The sequence below is a fragment of the Eumetopias jubatus genome, unplaced genomic scaffold, assembly GCF_037043125.1.
Source record: "Eumetopias jubatus isolate StellerSeaLion01/CBP00866 unplaced genomic scaffold, mEumJub1_p1.0 scaffold_1, whole genome shotgun sequence".
Classification (NCBI taxonomy): domain Eukaryota; kingdom Metazoa; phylum Chordata; class Mammalia; order Carnivora; family Otariidae; genus Eumetopias; species Eumetopias jubatus.
The window spans coordinates 212488188-212505464 of NW_028274807.1; the positions used below are offsets into that span (position 1 = coordinate 212488188).

A 17277-nucleotide genomic window follows, 5' to 3' on the forward strand; every position below is an offset into this window, starting at 1 on the left:
AGTAGCTTTCCTCGCTGCCTTGCCCGTCGGTTGCTGCTTTGAGGGGCGATCTCTGTCTTTCTGCCCCGTTTTGCCAGTGGATTGGATAAGCGCCTCTCTGTGCTTCGTCCCTGGTTGTCTGGATTCATGCTAAGTGCTGGGGTCTCCGACCCAAGAAGGATGGGGTGCCAGGTCTTATTTGCCCGCTATTATCCCGCAGGCAGGACCGAAGAAGGCCCTGGGTCATTATCGGGCGAGTAGATTAATGTTGATCCAAACACAGAGATGGCCTTTGTGTCGCGTGCCTGGAACCTGGAGGGTGGAGGAAACAGGGCATACAGCCCAGCCTAGAGTTCTCAGAGGCCAGGGCCTGACCACACCTGACCGTACCTCTGCCACCTCCAGGAGATTCAGGCCCTGGGAGGAGGAGGGAGTGTTTTATGGAGAGCAGGGCTATGCAGACCTCTCATTGCGTTCAGTGGAAGCTCTGTCTTGGCAAAAACCAAAGGCCGGGTTGCCGCATTTCATTTGGAGAAGCATTTACATCTCCGGAGATCTGAGTTGGGAGGTGGATTCTTGAGGGCCCTCTGCGCAGTGGCTTCAGGGAACAGCCCTCCTAGGCCCCGGCGCGTGTCCCCTTGCGCCGGGTTGGTGGAAGGGGCGAAGGAAAGCGCTAAGTCTGCTGTGTGTGGCAGCCGGCACCGAGGACTACAGAGACCTGACCCAGGCCCTGAACCTCATCAAGGACATCATCTCCCAAGTGGATGCCAAGGTCAGCGAGTCCGAGAAGGGCCAGCGCCTCCGGGAGATCGCGGGGAAGATGGACTTAAAGTCCTCCAGCAAGCTCAAGAACGGGCTGACCTTCCGCAAAGAGGACATGCTGCAGCGGCGACTCCACCTGGAGGGCACGCTGTGCTGGAAGACCACGTCGGGGCGCCTGAAAGGTAAAGGCCTGTCCCTCGCCTCTGCTGTGGGGGGGCCCTCCCGGATCAGCGGCACCATTCTGCATGAGCGGGTGCCGGCCTGGCTGCGCCGGGGCCGAAGGCGGGTTGCACGCCGAGTCAGAATGAGACAGGCAGGCAGGGGTGTTGGAAAAATGAGACAGCACCCTCTTTCTCGGGCTTTGAGGTGCTGTGGCACCCACCAAGAGGGCCACTAGGTCACACTGATCCCTTGACTCCTGAGCAGAAACCCCAGGCATCGGGACACCCCGGGTTTGTCAGAGGCCCCGGGATGCCAAACAAGCAGCCGCTGAAGGGCCCCCGTGTGGGTAGACGCACCACCCGGACCGCTGACCTCAGTGTCCCCAAACATCCCACTCACTGCTCAGGGTGTCCTTCGAGCCCCACCTCCAAAATCCACGGTGTACTTCCAGACCAGAGAGCACTCGGGACTCAACCCTGAGTTTCCTGGATCATTTCATGAGCTTCTGGAAACATCCTCACCTGTCCGTTAACATCAGCATCTTTTTCTTTTAATAATTTTTAAAAGATTTTATTTATTTACTTGAGAGAGAGAGACAGAGAGGGTGAGAGCGCACAAGTGGGGTGAGGGCAGAGGGAGAAGCAGACTCCCCGCTGAGCAGGGAGCCTGATGCAGGAATTGAACCCAGGACCCTGGGATCATGACCGAGCTGAAGGCAGACGCTGCACTGACCGAGCCACCCAGGCGCCCCAACATCCACATCTTTAAAGCTCTTTAGGGGAGTGCTGGAGATGGCCAATGACCAAATATGTTTGTCCGGAATTTGCACAGGCGAGCATCTAGCGGACGATTTAGCTCCTCCTGTGTGCTGGCCCCCGAGGTGGGTGGTAAGAGGCCCCTGTCCTCAGGGTGCTTTAGTCAGTGCCCCAAAAGGGAGAACTAAGGAAACAAACAGAAACAAGTGAAGAGTGCAGTAAATGCTTCAGAGGAAGCCAGCGGGCCACAGTCGAGAGGATTCCGCAGGGAGAGGCCGTCTGCCCTGGAGAGGGCGGTGCTCACGCTTCCCGAGACGCAGAGGGACGTTCACTTTGGGATTTGCACCTGTGTGCCAAAGCTCTGCTGAGAGGTTCCTGCAGGGACAAGGCACCGAGCCTGCTGTTACCAGGGATCTCGCAGCGCGAGGGGCCTGAGGCCGGCTGCGGGCGACCAGAGGCTCGGGGGGCAGCCGACCTGGGAGCGGGAGGAACGGAGGGGCAATTCACATTTGAGAAATCAGCAGAATCTCAAAGAGCAGACCTGCAGGTGCCACGACAGTGGGGATGGGACGGCAGGTGCCAAGGCTGGGCAGCAGCCCAGGAACCTGCAAGAGGGGACTCCAGCCTCTGGCTTGTGTTAAATGTTGAAACCCAGGAGGTGATAGAAAATAGTGAGGTGGGGGCGCCTGGGTGGCTCAGTTGGTTGAGCAACTGCCTTCGGCTCAGGTCATGATCCTGGAGTCCCGGGATCGAGTCCCGCATCGGGCTCCCTGCTCAGCGGGGAGTCTGCTTCTCCCTCTGACCCTCTTCCCTCTCGTGCTCTCTCTCTCTCTTTCTCTCGAATAAAAAATAAAAAAAAAAGTGAGGTGGACGGAAACCCTCAGGCCCCCACAGGAGCCTCCCGGCACCGCGCTGGGTGACCAGGACCCCTCCCCCGGGGCCGAAGCCTCCCCGGGACGCATCCGTGTCTGCCTGGCAGGACCCGTGTGTCCCTGCGACCTCCTGAGACATTTTCTTCTGTGCTTTCTCCTTAGATGTCCTTGCTGTCCTGCTGACGGATGTGCTCTTGCTGCTACAGGAAAAGGATCAAAAATATGTCTTTGCCTCTGTGGTAGGTGTCCTGTCTCTTCGGACGAAGGGTCCTGCCTGCCTTAGGGACCCTTAGGGGCTTGCTGCCCAGGGCCCAGAAGGTTCCGGCAAGGCAGGAGTCGAATTTTCCGAGACCCGGGGGTCCTGTCCGGTTGCCTGGGGAGGCTTCGGGGGCTCGTGCTAACATCCTGTCCAGTCTCAGCCTTTACGTTTCTGTGGCTCTCCCTCTCTCGGGGCTCAGGGTCTTGGGGGCTCCAGCTAACTCCCTGTCCTGCCTCCTCTCCTGAGTAGGACACTAGTCATACTGAACTGGGCCCAGTATGGCTAATGACTTCATTTTGCCTTAATCACCTCTGTGAAGACCCCATCTCTAAATAATCACAAAAGGGTCTTTTCCCCCCTAGATGGCAAATATCTCTGCTCTGAATTATTGGAGAACAAAGGGGGCACACGTGTCCCCTACCACCCCCTTCCCCTCAGACTCTCAGTTCCACAGCTGCTCAGATGCATCCGGGTGAAACGGGTCCTCCCCCACCTCGCCTTCCACCCACACAGGACTCGAAGCGCCCGGTCATCTCGTTACAAAAGCTCATTGTGAGGGAGGTGGCCAACGAGGAGAAAGCCATGTTTCTGATCAGTGCCTCCCTGCAAGGGCCCGAGATGTACGAGATCTATACCAGCTCCAAAGAGGAGAGGAACACTTGGATGGCCCACATCAGAAGGGCCGTCGAGAGGTGAGAAGGGCCCCTGTGGACGTTCCCTCCCCCCAGCTGTTTTGCTCTTGGCTTTGACAGTGGGCAAAGCAGCTGTGACCTTGAAGTACCCAAGAGAGTGCTGGAGGTCACAGGCAGGCAGGACACCCCTCTGCTGTTCCTCTCCCTCATTCCGCCTTGGTGCCTTGTCCATCCCGCTCAGCTAAAGGGGCCGCGCGGCCCCATTGCGGCTCCTTCCGGCAACAGCCCGACCCTGTCAGATGCTAAAAAGGCCCAGATGTTGCTCGCCAGTGGGCGTGGGGCCAGGCTGTTCTGCGCTTCTGTACTGGGGGGTACAGTGAGGGCCCCCTGAGCCGGGGGCCGGACCTGTTGGAGGAGGTTGTGGCGTCCTGTTCCCCTTCCTCGGACCGCGGGACCCCCGGGGACCCCAGCCAGCCTGATGCTCCCTCTCTTTATGCCTGGAAGTTTCCTGAACCTGCTCAGGGCTCCCTCGATACTCAGTCCTGCGGGTGCCCAGGAAATGAGCTGCCCTCCGTCCCCTCCCCCACATGGCGGCCAGGCTCGGAACCTGCGGCCGGTGACGGGTGGACACTTGAAGACAGGAAAATGCCCATGGCTGCCTTCCTCTTCCCCCTCGTGTTTCTCCCGTGCCATTAACGAGCTCAGTCGCCCACAGGACGAGACGCTCTGAGCAGCTGCTTCTGCCAACAAAGCTCTCAGTGCCCATCGCCGAGGCCACCTGCCCGTGAAGGGTTGTTGCCCACCTGCCCCCTCTCCCTGCAGCTGTCCGGACGAGGAGGAGGGGCCCTTCAGCGAGGCCGAAGAGGAGAAGAAGGTGTTCGAGGCCCGCGCCCTGAGGCTGAGGGACTTCCAAGGTAAGGGGAGTCCATCTGGACCTCCGTGCCCACAGCATGTCCCCCGTATGGTGAGAAGGCCCTGGGAGACGGCCAGCGACATTTCTGTCCTGTCCCGTTGGGGTTGGCCATGGAGCAAAGCTCCACCCGAGCACCAGGCGTTTTGCTGTAGGCTGTGTCATGTCCTACAGCCCTGCGGAACCTTTGCCGTTAGGCTTTGTCATGAGATGGCACGCTCGGGGCCCCTGAGCCATTTCCAGACGCTCTGGCTTCGCCACACACCCTGCCCCCTCCCTCGGTCCCTGTGCAGGAAGGAGCTCGCCGTAGGTGTCCAAGGTCACAAACGTGAAAACCCCGAGGGGACTTGGAATAGCACAGAACCCCACAGTCTCCCCCCAGAGCCTGGCAGACCCAGACCGGCCCTGGCTCTTTGGCTGCGGACCTCAGCTTCCTCCTGCCTGTTTTAGTGTTTTTTAACTACTTTATTTAGCTAGAATTCGGACACGATACAATTCAGCACCGTTGTAAAGTGCACCATTCGGTGGCTTGTAGTCTGTATCACAAGACTGTGCAACTTGTCGCAATCTTAGATCACTTTCATCACTACAGAAAGAAGCCCCGTCCCCGTTAGCTGTCACTCCCTGTTCCTTCCTCCCTCAGCCCCTCGTAACCTCTGTTCTAGTTTCAGTTTCCGTGAATTTGCCTGTTCTAGGGATCTTGTATAAATGGAGTCTTGCAGCGTCCCTCTCGTGTCTGGCTGATTTCACCGAGCCGGGTGGTTTAAGGTTCAGCCACATTGTAGTGTGTGTGGATTTCCTTCCCTTTTAAGGCCGAATACTGTTGCATTGTCAGATGCACCCCCTGGGCTTACCCGGTTTAAGAGGTGCCTGTGAGAATCCAGTGAGGTCACTGGCAAGAACAGTCCTGGGGACTCTGTGGTCTCAATCAGCCTCTCCCTCTTCCCCCCCACTAACCGAGTCATTTATTTTTCAATTAGGGAGCATTTAGGCCATAAGGACATAAAATTAGGAAGTATATATTTTATTTCTCTCTGTGGGGAGAGGTGTATGTTTGAGGTTATTCATTAATAGAAATGTCCAAAAGAAAGGGGGTGGGAGGGACCTCCCACTGACCCCGGAAGCACAGTGCTAATGCAGTGTTCATTCAGACTCTTTATTTTCTGCCCGGTGGCAATAAAACGCGTGCCCTGCATCGTTATGTCTCCGAGGGTGCTACAGTATCTATTCCTCACTCACTCCTGACAGGATTCTTCCTGTTAGAAATAGATACTTTCCCTATGGAGAGAGTCTCTCCCATCTTGGATGAAAAGCTGGTCTCATCCTTCACACTGGACCATCAGGGACGCTCACCAAAATCCGGAGCCAGGCCGGGCCTGCCCCTCCCGCCGTACTCCCTGCACCCTGCAAGCTCCTCCAGGGTGACAAGGGGAGAAACGGGAGTAAGACCGTGTCTGGAAGGGAAGGGACAGAATTGTGTTTTGCGTGTGACATGATTATTTGCCTGAAAAATCTAACAGAATCAACTAGAAAACTATTGTAACCGGTGAGGGCGCCCAGTAGTCCTGCCGAACGTGATGTGTATGCTTGGGCGGCCACCAGGGAGAAAGTTGCTGTCGTAGCAACAACAACAAAAAGCGTAAAACCCAGAGACCTGTAAGGAGTGTGGCCTAAATACCTGAAGGAAGAGTCTCAGGAGAAGAAAACGAAGTCTTGTAAGAGTCTCGCTGAGGCCCAGACTAATCCATCGGCCTGTTCTGGTCCTCGCGCATACCCCATGGTGTTTGGGTTTTGTCATCGGGGTGAACTATCAGAAGACAGGGCCATGCCCTCACCTGCCCCGCAGGATGGTGGACTCAGGGTGGGCTGCGGGTGGGAGCCGGGTCCCCGGGGAAGATGACCCCGGAAGGCCAACCCCTGTCTCCTGTGGCTTCGCAGAGCGATTGAACGTGAAAGACCAGCAGATTGCACAGAGCCTTGGCGAGAAGCAGCAGATCTACCTGGAGATGGCGGAGATGAGCGGGCTCGAAGATGTCCCCCAGTCGCGGCTCCTCTTCCGAGGAGGGGATCCCTCCGAGACCATGCAGGGGGAGCTGATCCTCAAGTCGGCCATGAGTGAGAGTAAGGAGCCACGCCCGGGGGCCCTCGCTGGGCGCTGGCCCACTGCTGCCCCGCAGTTCTGCTAGGGGGTCCTCGGCTGGCGGGGCGGGGAGGTCCCTCCTCCTGGGAGCAGCTGACACCCCCACCCCCGGCATCGGCTAGAGCCAGAAGGTCCTTCAACACCCCCAGCAGACGTACAGCACCCTCTCCCTGTCAACCCGCTACATGCGAGGCAGCACCACACTAGGCCCCCGGGATCTGAAGTCAACCAAGACGGATTCCCCACACTCAGGAGGTTCTCCTTTCTGAGAAGTGGGTCCCCGATGATGTCCCCAGAAACAGGCACACATCCACCTGTGCTGGGTCACTTCAGACGGCTCCTAGACCCAGCAGGCCTCCCGGGGCGGGCTGCCCCCACCTCTAGGCAGAAAGAGGCTTCTGAGCGCAGTGGCCACAGGAGGGCGCTGGCTAGTGTGCGGCCTGCCCCCCTCCACGTGTGGCAGGCCAGGCAGCCCATGCTCGTTGGGTCCAGCAGGACGGTTGGCCCCGCTTTCAGTGGCAAATGGGAGAGACAGCTGCTGCCCTCCAGACCTTTCCTTCAGAGTGAGGGGAGCAGAGACCAGAGGGGTCCCTTGTGGACTCTGCATCTGCTCAGTCTTAATTTCCTCCAGCCACACTGACCTTCTGCACTGACCTTCCTCGCATTTCTTCAGTGGCCATTGTTCTTGGCCCCCTGAGGAACCCCTCATATCCTGTGCCTCAGCCTGGAATGTTCTTCTCCCCACCTCCTCACTTGGCCAAAGCCTGTTTGTCCTAGAGCGTTTTGTGTGACCTGCCCTGCCCCCAGAGACCTCGTCTGTATGACGGCCGACACACAGGCACACGCCCGCATTGTTCACGAGGCCCAGGGCATCCCCATCCCTCCCACATGCTGCCCCCGTGGTCCACCGTCTCCTGTGGACACGGGTTGGCTTGTCCTGGTTGTAGTACCTGAAGTTAGGGAACACACGGGTCAGGGGACTGAAGTCCCGTGTCGGGGGATTCGAAGACCATGACCGACGCCCTGCAGGCTTCTCAGGCCTGAGTGCCCAGACCCTGCCACGCTCGGACACCCACAGCATGGCTCCACAGCGTGACTCGGTGCCTCCCACCTCCTTCCACAGTCGAGGACATCCAGACCCTGATCTGCAGGCAGCTGGGCAGCGCCAACGGCCAGGTGGAAGATGGGGGAGGTTCCGCGGGCCTGCCCCGCAGGGCAGAGACCTTCGGGGGCTACGACACTGTGAGCAGTCCCGGCAAGAGTGAGTGGTGCCGCGTCCACCTGGGGCTTCTCGGGGCCCCTCCGGAAGATCAGCAGCAGCAAGAGGTTGTGCGGGTTCTTGGAACGTTCCCAACAGCAGAGTCGAGGCATTTGTTGCTGGGCATCTCTGGGGCTGCTTCCCCCGCAAACGAGTATGAAGCTTCTAGTCAGGTTCTGGAACCTTCAGGGTGTTGTCAGTCGTGCTCCGACAGCAGCACCCAGGCAGCCCTTCCCTCTCTTGCCGGTCTCTGCGTCTCAGATACCACCGGGGCAGCCTGGCCACAATTTCCCACCTGGGTCTGGGGGGCGGGGGCCTGGCCCGGACCCCTGTGGGACCTGCAGCGTCCTCATGTGCCTGGATTGGGCTTTTCAGATGGCAGTTTGAAGAAGGCCTACAGCAGCGACCCCGGCCCCCAAGACTGGCAAGGCCCGGTGAGCAGCCCAGACTCGAAGCCCAGCAACACGCCGGGGGCCTCTGAGGACACCCCACCCGCAGTACGTTGCTTCCTTGGGATATTCTTGAGCTAGGCACAGAGTCCGCGCAAGCCCTTTAAATTAGCGTTCACACGTGTGAACGGCTCTGTGTCTGGGGTTGTCTAGTTTTGCCGTCTCAGGACGCGTAGTGACCAGTGCCAGTCCCGTTGTATCAGGAAATCTCAGCCCAGGTGAACCTGCGGGCCGGCGAACCTCCGTGTTCCCTCCCGCATCTCCTGGGAATGGTAACGAGGTGTCCAGGAGGGGGGCGAGGGAGGGGACAGGCGCAGGGCGGGAGCTGTGGCCACATCAGCAGCCGAGGGGCGCTGCGGAGACCGTGAGCACTGAGTCTACGCGTGTGTCCTGCTGATGCGCCTGGCTCCTCCCTCCCCTTAGACTCCGGAGGCCCACCCTTACCAGGCGTCGGGGCCGGAGCGGGGTCAGGTTGTGGGTCAGGCTCCCCTCTGCCGCCCACGGGCTCCCCTGAGCCCGCGCACAAGCTTCACCCCCGGAGCTGCAGCCGGGGGCGCCTGGCCCCTGAGCCTCCCCACGTGAGCCCGCAACAGCTGCTCTCCGCCTCCAGGGAGGCCGCCCTGTGCGCTCCTTTTCCAGACACCGAGACTGGGGCGGGGGGGTCTCGTCAACAGTAGGCAGGTCCTGAGCTGTCTGTGTTTGGCCCATTCTCTCCACAGGTGGCGGTGCCGGGGGCGGAGTCCGGCCGCCCTCTGCCCGCGGCCCTGGAGCTGGAGGTAGGCCCGGGGCTCAGCGGTCTCCCCAGGGGCGGGCATGCACACCGCACGCGGCTGCGCGCAGCGAGCCAGCGTCTCTCTCCCTCTCCGCAGCTTGTCCAGCGGATCCAGACCCTGTCTCAGCTGCTCCTCAGCCTCCAGGTGCGGGGGGCTTCCGGGGGAGGGGGGCGGCGCGACCATGCCCTTCTCCTGCCCCTGCTTGAGGTCGGGGTCTGGGGAGAGGCGGGCCTCGTCCTAAGACCAGTCGCGCCGCCGCCGCCGCAGGCAGTCATTGCCCAGCAGGACAGCTGCGTGGAGATGCAGAGGGCCTCCATCCAGGAGCGCGAGAAGCAGCTGCGGCTGCAGTCCACGCGTGGGAACCTGCTGCTGGAGCAGGAGCGCCAGCGCAACTTCGAGAAGCAGCGCGAGGAGCTGGCCGCCGTGCAGAAGCAGCAGGGCCTCCTGCGGGCGGAGCAGCAGCGCTGGGAGCGCGAGCGGGAGCGCCAGCAGCACGAGCTGGCCCTGGCCTCGGCCCGGCTGCAGCGGTGCCAGAACGAGTCGCTGCAGCTGCAGGAGCGGCTGAGCCAGGAGCGCGAGCAGCTGGAGCAGCGGCGGCGCGCCTACCAGCACGACCTGGCGCGGCTGCGGGAGGCCCAGCGCGCCGTGGAGCGGGAGCGCGAGCAGCTGGAGCAGCAGCGGCGCCTCCGCAAGCAGAACACGGCGCCCGGCGCGCTGCCGCCCGACTTGCCGGCCGAGGTGAGCGCGGGACAGGGCGCCAGGACACCGCGCGGGGGCGGGGCGGGGGGCGCGTGCGCCCCAGCGTCACGGCGGATGTGCGTGTCCAAGCACAAGCTCCCGGCTAGGACCAGGACCAGGTCACCCGTGGACCCAAAGGAGGACGGGCAAGTGGGAGAGGCTGGCAGGGGGTCGGGGGTGCACCGTGCAGATCTGAGGCCAGTGGCTTGGAGGGGCTTGTGGAGGGGGGGTGCGCCCCCCCCCGCCCCCGCAGGAACAGCTTCGGGATGCGTCCTCTGCTGCTTTTCCAGGCCCAGCCACTAAGCCACACTCCCAGCTTCAACGGGGAAGGGCCGGAAGGGCCCTCCGCCCTCGCCAAAGCGCCAGGAGCCCGGGTGAGCATGCCGCTGGCGGGCCCGGGGCCTGAGTTCCCAGAGCGCCCCGAGATGGCTCGCCGGGACAGCGCCCCCGCCGAGAGCCGGCCGGCCAAGAGCGACGTGCCCATCCAGCTGCTGAGCGCCACCAACCAGATCCAGAGGCAGGCGGCTGTGCAGCAGCAGATCCCCACCAAGCTGGCTGCCTCCACCAAGGGCGCCAAGGACAAGGGCGGCAAGAGCAGGGGCTCCCAGCGCTGGGACAGCTCAGGTGAGCCGCGGGGGGGGGCGGAGCTGGGGCGAGTGAGTGGAGTGCTGGCCGGGCGCCTGCCCGGTCCGCTATGGCCCTGGACTCGCAGGTCCAGTTGTGGGCTCTTTGTGAAGCCAAAGCGGCTTCTTGTGAACAAACCAAAATGGGGCCCCAGGGCCATCCTCTGGAGGGGGCAGCAGGGGGAACCTGGAGGGCACAGCTGGCAACCCTGGGCTAATGTGGCAGAGGCCGGTCCCCGCCCCACACGGAGGTCTCATCCCAAGAAGGAAAATTAAAACATCAGGCCCCATGTCTTTTTCTCACCTTGGCCCTCAAACGGGGATTGGGGTCAACAGAACATCTTGGCAGTTCAGAAAGAAGAGCCCGGGTCCCTTCGGGACATCAGGGCAACCGGTGCTAATGCTCCCCAGCGAGCCCCTGCCCAGGGACAGTTCTCGTGCCCAGGTCTCTGCCGTGTCCTCATCCCACAGAGGAGACACTGAGGCCCTTGCACAGAGCACCCTGCAGTGAGAGGTCCTTCCTCCGGTAGAGAAAGCCCAGGGACTCCCAGGGGTGCTGCCGGCATGCAAGCTCTGGCTGAGGGGAGCCAGCACTGGAATGTTCCCTGAGGAACAGGGCCTGTGTGCCAGGACTGCTGGGCTCCGGGGTCAGGGGGTCGCTCTCTCGTGCAGAGGCTGAGTTACTCCAAGGGCCCTCTAGTCGGGTGTCACCGTCTCTGGGGCTGAATGAGTGGGTGTGTCCCCGGCCCAAATGGGGGGGGCGCTGCCCACGTGCCCGGAGCGAGGCCAGACACCCCAGGCTGTGCCCTCCCTCCCTCAGCCTCCTTCGACCTGAAGCAGCAGCTGCTCCTCAGCAAGCTCGTGGGCAAGGACGAGAACAGCGCTCGGAACCGCCGCTCGCTGAGCCCGGTTCTGCTCAGCAGCCACAGCTCCGTGTCCCCCGCGGGTGAGCCCAGCCCCCCCCACCCCCGCCCCAGGACAGCAGGGCCACCACGGTGCCTGGCGGCGGCTGACAACCAGCACTCTCCCTCTCTTCCAGACCCTTGCTGCCCGGCCCCGGCTGACGTCCCCACCGAGTGCTGCTCCCTCAAGCCCGGGGGCGCCCCCGTGCCCCCCTCCCCCTTGCCACTGCCCAGCACACCGGGCGGCAAGGAAGACGGCAAGGAAGACAGCAAGGAAGACGGCAGCAAGGAAGACGTCATCTTCTTCTAGAGGGGGTGTGGCTCGAGGTGCAGACCCCTCCCCGTCCTGCTCTCTGGGGAACAGCCCAGTCCCTTTCCTCTTCCCGAGCAAACCACCACCAACGGCTGCCTGGCTGGGGCCGGGGTCAGGGTCAGGGCCGGGGCTGGCCCGTCGCCTCGAGGCTCTTCCTGTAGGATTAGCAGTGGTGCCTGGGTAACTTTCTAAACCTCTTTTTTTTTTTAACACAAAAAGGAAAGTTTTTAATCGAAGGTTGAACCAGAGCTAACCCAAGGAGCTGTGTGCAGTCGTAGCACCCCTGTTGGGGAGGGAGAGAGAGGGTGACTCCACGCCGTTTTTCCAAGGTAGTGACAGACAGTGGTGGCTCCGCAAGATTCCTGAGGACAGGCCGGACCCCAGTCGGAGAAGCAGGGGCCGGCCCTGGGGCTGGGTGGTGTCGGCAGGATCCGCTTCCGAAGCAGAGACTTGCCTGTGTTCGTGGTGGGCCTCAAGGCCAGGGCGTGAGTGCAGACGGGGGAGGGGGGCGGCCACACGGCCCCGCCAGGGACAGAAGGCCACAGGGCGGGGCATGTGGAGAGGACCAGCCGGTGGCACAGGTGACAGGAGGGGACGGGCCATAACTAACTTTAATTTGACAGAGGTCTTTAAACTCTGCTGTTGCCAAACTTGGTGCTTTCCAAAGGCACCTGAGCACAGTGGCATGCTTCTGTGGGGTTCGAGGGCCCCAGCCGTTCTCCGAGCTCTCAGCCTGTCCCGGGGAAGCCCAGTCGAGAGCGTTAGCCAGGGCCCGCGCGCCCCCGAGGGTCCCAGCGCCCATGAGATGGGCGGGCTTTCCTGCGGCTGCAGGGAGGAAGGCCCCAGGGCGGGTGTCCCTCACCCTTGGGCAGGGGCTGGTACAAGGAATGGAGCGGTGGGGCCGCCACGTCCTCGTGGCCGGGGGCGACATGCCGGAGGGGTCACCTAGGGCCTGGAAGACGTCAGATGGGCAGGGGGCTCAGGTGCCTCGTGTCCAGCGAGCTGAGCTAGCCTACTGTCAGCTCCCCTGGAGGACAAGGGCCACCCATCCCGCTGCACAGCTCTAGATGCTGGGGAGCACGCTGGGTGTCCAGGAGCACTCCGGGCCTGGCCAGTGGGTCAGATGCACACTTCAGCTGCGGAGGAACCCAAGCCTGGGTGCAGGGTGGGGGAATGGGGGTACTCCGGCCTTTTGGTCCCTGGCCTCCCCCACTGAGCCCAGAGCCCCGACCCTCCCAAAGCGCTGGTGGGAGGGCTGGGGCCCCAGCTGAGCAGTTCCGAACCTCTCCCGGGCACAGTGAATGGTGTGCCGAGCCCGGCCCCTCTGAGAACCTCTGCCCGCTCCCTTCTCTCCCCCGGTCTCCACTTAGTGCTTGGGGCCTGCAGCATCCGCGCGTCCTCGGGGAGCCAGGAGAAGCGTCCTCCCTCGGTCCTGTGAGGCGTCCGAGCTCACCTGTGCCATGTCTGTGATCGGGGTTTGCGTTTTCGTACTGAGACGTCTCCAAGCACTTTAGCAGAGTTGACTTTTAAGTTCCTGTCCTATGGTGAAGCGAACATCTCTGGGCCCTCGTGCTGGGTGATTCCACCGCCACGTGCCCCTGTCCGCCGGCTCTGGTCTGACCCTCCGAGACGCCACGATTCCTCAGCCGGTGACAAGTCCAAGGAACCGCCACTTGCCCGTGTGGCAGGGAACTGGGGCATCCCACCGCGGGGCCACACAGCAGGGCAGTGTCGTCATGGGTCCATCCCTCGTCCGGGCAAGGTCACTCCCAGAGAGCCCGATTTTATTTGTACGGTTGGTGGTTGAGCAGATCCTCATGTCCATGGAACCTGTGCACGTCCTCGTTAATTGTGACCATAATCGTAGTCCAGCCGACAATTATTTTTATGATGATTGCAACATTTCCTCACCGTGGGGTCTTTCAGAACCACCTTAGAACTTAAGACCTGATTCCAGCAATAAAAGTATCGGAGATGAGCCGACAGGAGTGTTCGTTTGGGGGTTTGGGGTTTTGTTTTAGGATCCTCGGCCCAAACATCAGTGCTCTACAGGTGGCTCACATCACCGGGCAGGGCGCCCCTCACACCCATGCCCAGGGCCCCACACCCTCCCCTCAGGAAGCTCCAGACGATGACCGCGTGCAGACATTCGGAGTCAGAGGCAGTGGGGGTGCCCGGGAGCCCCCGGGGAGAAGCAGCCCTCCAGACGAGGCTGAGGTGTGGGGATGCGGCCAAGTCCTCTCCGCTCTGGCGGGGTGCCCTTCCTGTTAGGCCTGTCCCCGTGCTCTTGGGACGTCGGCCTCCTAGACAAGGAGGCATTGCCCCGAGTAGGGCCATCCCCAAGGCCCATCTGCCTCCCTGCTCCCCAAAGGAGCTGAGTTTGCTACGGCAGGTGCTCCCTGGGTGCTGGGAGAACGCTTTCAGGCCCTGCTCCCAGGAACTGGCTGGCTCTGCCCCCACCTCAGAGGCTGAAGTTGCCAGGCGGGGAAGAGCACCGGGCAGGGGCTGTGGCCACGCTACAGGTGGGGCTCCTCGACCACCCAGCGGTGTGTCCCAGCATAGCCCCAGCCCTGGCATTTGGCTCTGCCCAGGCCCATGGGGACACCAGCCTGCCGGGGACCTGTGACTGGACAGGTTACGTATGGGGGTGTTCCTGTGGCTTCCCCACAAACACAGTGCTCCGAGTGCCTTACAAGTATCAACTCCCTGAGTCTCCAGGCAGGTAAGCAGGTACTGCTGTGACCCCCACCCCAGCCCCGCTGGTGCCCTGAGTGCTGGGAAGGGGGCCTCTGCTAAGGGCCACGGCGAGCAACGTCCCCCCCTTTGCGAGAGGGGAAGGGGAGGCTGACCTGACCCAGCCTGGCCCCCTCCGCTCGTCCAGGGGGATGGGTGGGGCAGGGTGCTCCAGCCAGGGCCAGGTGGGGGGTCTTCTGCACCCCATGTTAACCCTGAGGGGCCCTGTATCCCAGCTTTTCCCACCACATAGCTTCCCTGTGGGACAAGAGGTGGAGGGGTGTCACATGAAGCCTCGGGGGCTGCAAACTGCCATTTTTGTTGGCTCTTCCTGGTGCTTGCGGGATGTAAGGGACAGCCTGATCCCCTCCGCTTTCCGGCTAGGACCCAGAGGTGGAGGATCCGAGGCCACGTCGAGACGGGCAGACGTGGGCTGGCCACCATCTGCAGGCGCCTGCCTGAGGCCACACACACGGGGCCTCTCACAGGTCAGTCTGAGACATCCCATCCCTCCATGATCCCCATGAGGTGGGAGACGATCCCGGCCGCAGCCTGGACCCCGAAAAACACTCAGACCAGCCCTGGGCCCAAGCTGTGGCGGAGTGTGAAATGCTTCGGCCACAACAAGCACCCTGGAGCTGCCCAGGCGGACGAGACACAGACGTGGCCCCCTGTGCCCGAGACGGAGGTGCGGGGAGCTGCTCGCCTGGGCTGAAGCCTGCTCAGGGCCAGCACGTTCCAGAAGGCGGGCTGAGGAGGTGTGGTTTCCAGGCAGCACCTGCACCCCCTCTCAACATGCACAGGGCTGCCGCCGCCGCCGCCGCCGCCGCCGCCACCGCCGGGAAGGAACAGGGCGTGTGAGCAGGAAGGCCTGCAGGTGGGAGGGGCTGGGGGCCAGTGATTTAGAAATAAGCTCTCACACTGGGCCCAGCACCAACAACCTATTTAATCGATCATCATCGCGACTTTCCTAAGGCCCGCGTGGCGCACGCCATCCTGGCTCCCCCGCTCGCCTTTACTGGAATGCAGGACACGGGCCGAGCGAGGTGCTGTGAGGCCCACAGCAGCCTTCTCTGCATGTGAGGCCTGGCGACCCCTACTCTGGCCCTGAGAGAAGACCCCCACGGAGCCCTGGCCTAGTTGGAAAGGTCCTGGCTCTCGGCCCCCGGGGGACCTCACCCCTGCCCACATCCTGGCCCACCATGGGCCCGTGCCCGAGGCGGCCCCGCGCGTTCTCTGGGTTACGCGTCCCTACACCTGGCATTGAGTTGCTCAATTACAGACCCAGCCCTCGCCCGACTGATTTCTGCTTTGTGGGAAGGGGCCCTCCGGTGGGGTTCCGGCTGCACCCACACCTCCCAGGCCACGTCAGGGGGTGGTGGCCTCGGCCCGGCCAGCCTGGTACACGCTGAGGAGGGAGGAGATGGTCCCGAGGAGGCCCACGAGCCACGGGGGGAAGCGGCCAGCCCACAGGACACCCGGAGGCAGCCAGTGCACGGCGTTGGCCAGATCGGCCACGTTGCTCAGGAGGGTCAGCACCTCCGACCGGACCTGGGCCTCCATGGCCCTCCTCTTGCTCCGGGGCAGCCGGCTGCGGGAGCAAAGAGAAGCCGCTGGGGAAGACCCAGGCACACCCAGGCTCACCCCAACGGGCAGGAAGAGGTGACAGCAGAGCGAGTGAGGAGAACTGGTGGGGCTGCGTCCCCGTCACACCCCCCAGAGGGAGCCCACAGCATGAACAGGGCACAGATGGGTGTGGGAAGTCTCAAACCCACACCTCAGTCCTCTGGGCCCTGGAGACAGGCAGGGAGCTGCAGGGGTCGGGGGGCGCTCGGGGCCTCAAGCCAGCCTCTGTTTCCCCATCTGGGCCAGTCCCTGGAGCTGCTGTAAGGCCCCCGCGCAGGCCCGCACAGGCGCGAGGCTGGAAACGTGGCAGCTCACAGCACCTCCCCGGCGAGGGAAACCCAGCAGCGTCCCCAGCCTGCGGCAGGAAGTCAGCCTTTCTCCCGGGCAAAACCCTGGGGTCATACCTGGTGAAGGCCACTGCGGGGCCCCTCAGCTTCCGTCTCAGCGTCAGGACCATCCTCAAGGACCTGCAGCAGGCAAAGCAAAGCAGGGTGGGGGCGCAGGGGTTAGCTCCCCATTGCCAGCCCAAGGGGAGGCTGCCGCCCCCCACGACGGCCACAGGTAACTCCAGCGCCCTGCACCCTCCCAGGGCACCAGACTGGCCTGGGCCTCGGAAGCTCCCGGGGACTCCTAATTCGGACCCTGACCTGCCTGCACTGTCCACACAAGATCTGGAAGCATCTAGTGCTTCTGATGCTGGAGCCAGGCATGTGTCCCTGGCCAGGTGACCTGTCCCCGGAGAGCATGGGGACACAAGTCAGCACCTGCAGTGAGGTAAGTGGGTCTGCGTCAGACCACCTGGAAGACTGGAGCAACACACCGACTCCTGCGCCCCGGGTCCAGACTAGCAGAATCCAAACCTCTCGGCAACTGGGCATCTGCATTTCAGCAAACTCCCTGGTGACTCTCAGGTACCTTGGGGTCCTATGGACACCAGGTCGGGACCCTCATGCTTGCTCACACCAAATAGAGAGACATGATGAAAAAGTATAAGCTCTAAAAATGAACAGGCAGAGCACAATTTGAGGGCAATGCCACCACTCTGTGATGCTGTAACAGTGGGAATGTCTCATTTCACACCTGTCCAAGCCCCCAGGACGTGCAACACAGAGTGAATCCAGATGTAAACCACGGACTTGGGGTGCCCGTGACTTGTCGACGTGGATTCATCGACTGCTGGGGGAGTTTGATCGTGGAGGGGCTGTGGGGCGGGTGGGGAATCTATGGAAACTCTCTTCACTTTCAGTTCAATTGTGCTGTGAAGCTAAAACTCTAAAAGTCTATTTTAAAAAAATTAATGGAACCGGGGTGCCTGGCTGGCCTAGCCGGTAGAGTGTGCTTTCTGGGCAGGGAGCTCGGAACAAACCCGCTCAGCGCATTTACAGAGAGGG

The 17277-nt window shown here is 62.1% G+C and overlaps 2 protein-coding genes across 6 annotated transcripts in view; one reads left to right on the top strand and one right to left on the bottom strand.

The window, feature by feature from the left end:
- The window catches only part of ARHGEF18 (Rho/Rac guanine nucleotide exchange factor 18), a 78746-nt gene extending 65241 nt beyond the window's left edge, over window positions 1-13505 (top strand). For 3 of the 5 annotated variants that reach the window (XM_028093139.2, XM_028093141.2, XM_028093142.2), the window contains 13 exons: window positions 675-923; window positions 2693-2769; window positions 3303-3481; window positions 4244-4335; window positions 6270-6452; window positions 7595-7732; window positions 8105-8226; window positions 8898-8954; window positions 9048-9095; window positions 9219-9689; window positions 9980-10313; window positions 11133-11258; window positions 11352-13505. In XM_028093139.2, coding sequence (XP_027948940.2) covers window positions 675-923; window positions 2693-2769; window positions 3303-3481; window positions 4244-4335; window positions 6270-6452; window positions 7595-7732; window positions 8105-8226; window positions 8898-8954; window positions 9048-9095; window positions 9219-9689; window positions 9980-10313; window positions 11133-11258; window positions 11352-11524 — 2249 coding nt within the window. In that variant the 3' untranslated portion in view covers window positions 11525-13505. The remainder of the gene's footprint in view (window positions 1-674; window positions 924-2692; window positions 2770-3302; window positions 3482-4243; window positions 4336-6269; window positions 6453-7594; window positions 7733-8104; window positions 8227-8897; window positions 8955-9047; window positions 9096-9218; window positions 9690-9979; window positions 10314-11132; window positions 11259-11351) is intronic. The other 2 variants (XR_003607527.2, XM_028093140.2) reach the window with 2 other exon arrangements.
- A 1709-nt stretch (window positions 13506-15214) lies between these two features.
- Window positions 15215-17277, bottom strand: part of PEX11G (peroxisomal biogenesis factor 11 gamma) — a 2396-nt gene continuing 333 nt past the window's right edge. Inside the window, exons 2-3 of the mRNA XM_088023517.1 lie at window positions 16291-16461; window positions 15215-15851 (exon numbers count right to left, since the gene is read on the bottom strand). Coding sequence (XP_087879643.1) covers window positions 15629-15851; window positions 16291-16461 — 394 coding nt within the window. The 3' untranslated portion in view covers window positions 15215-15628. The remainder of the gene's footprint in view (window positions 15852-16290; window positions 16462-17277) is intronic.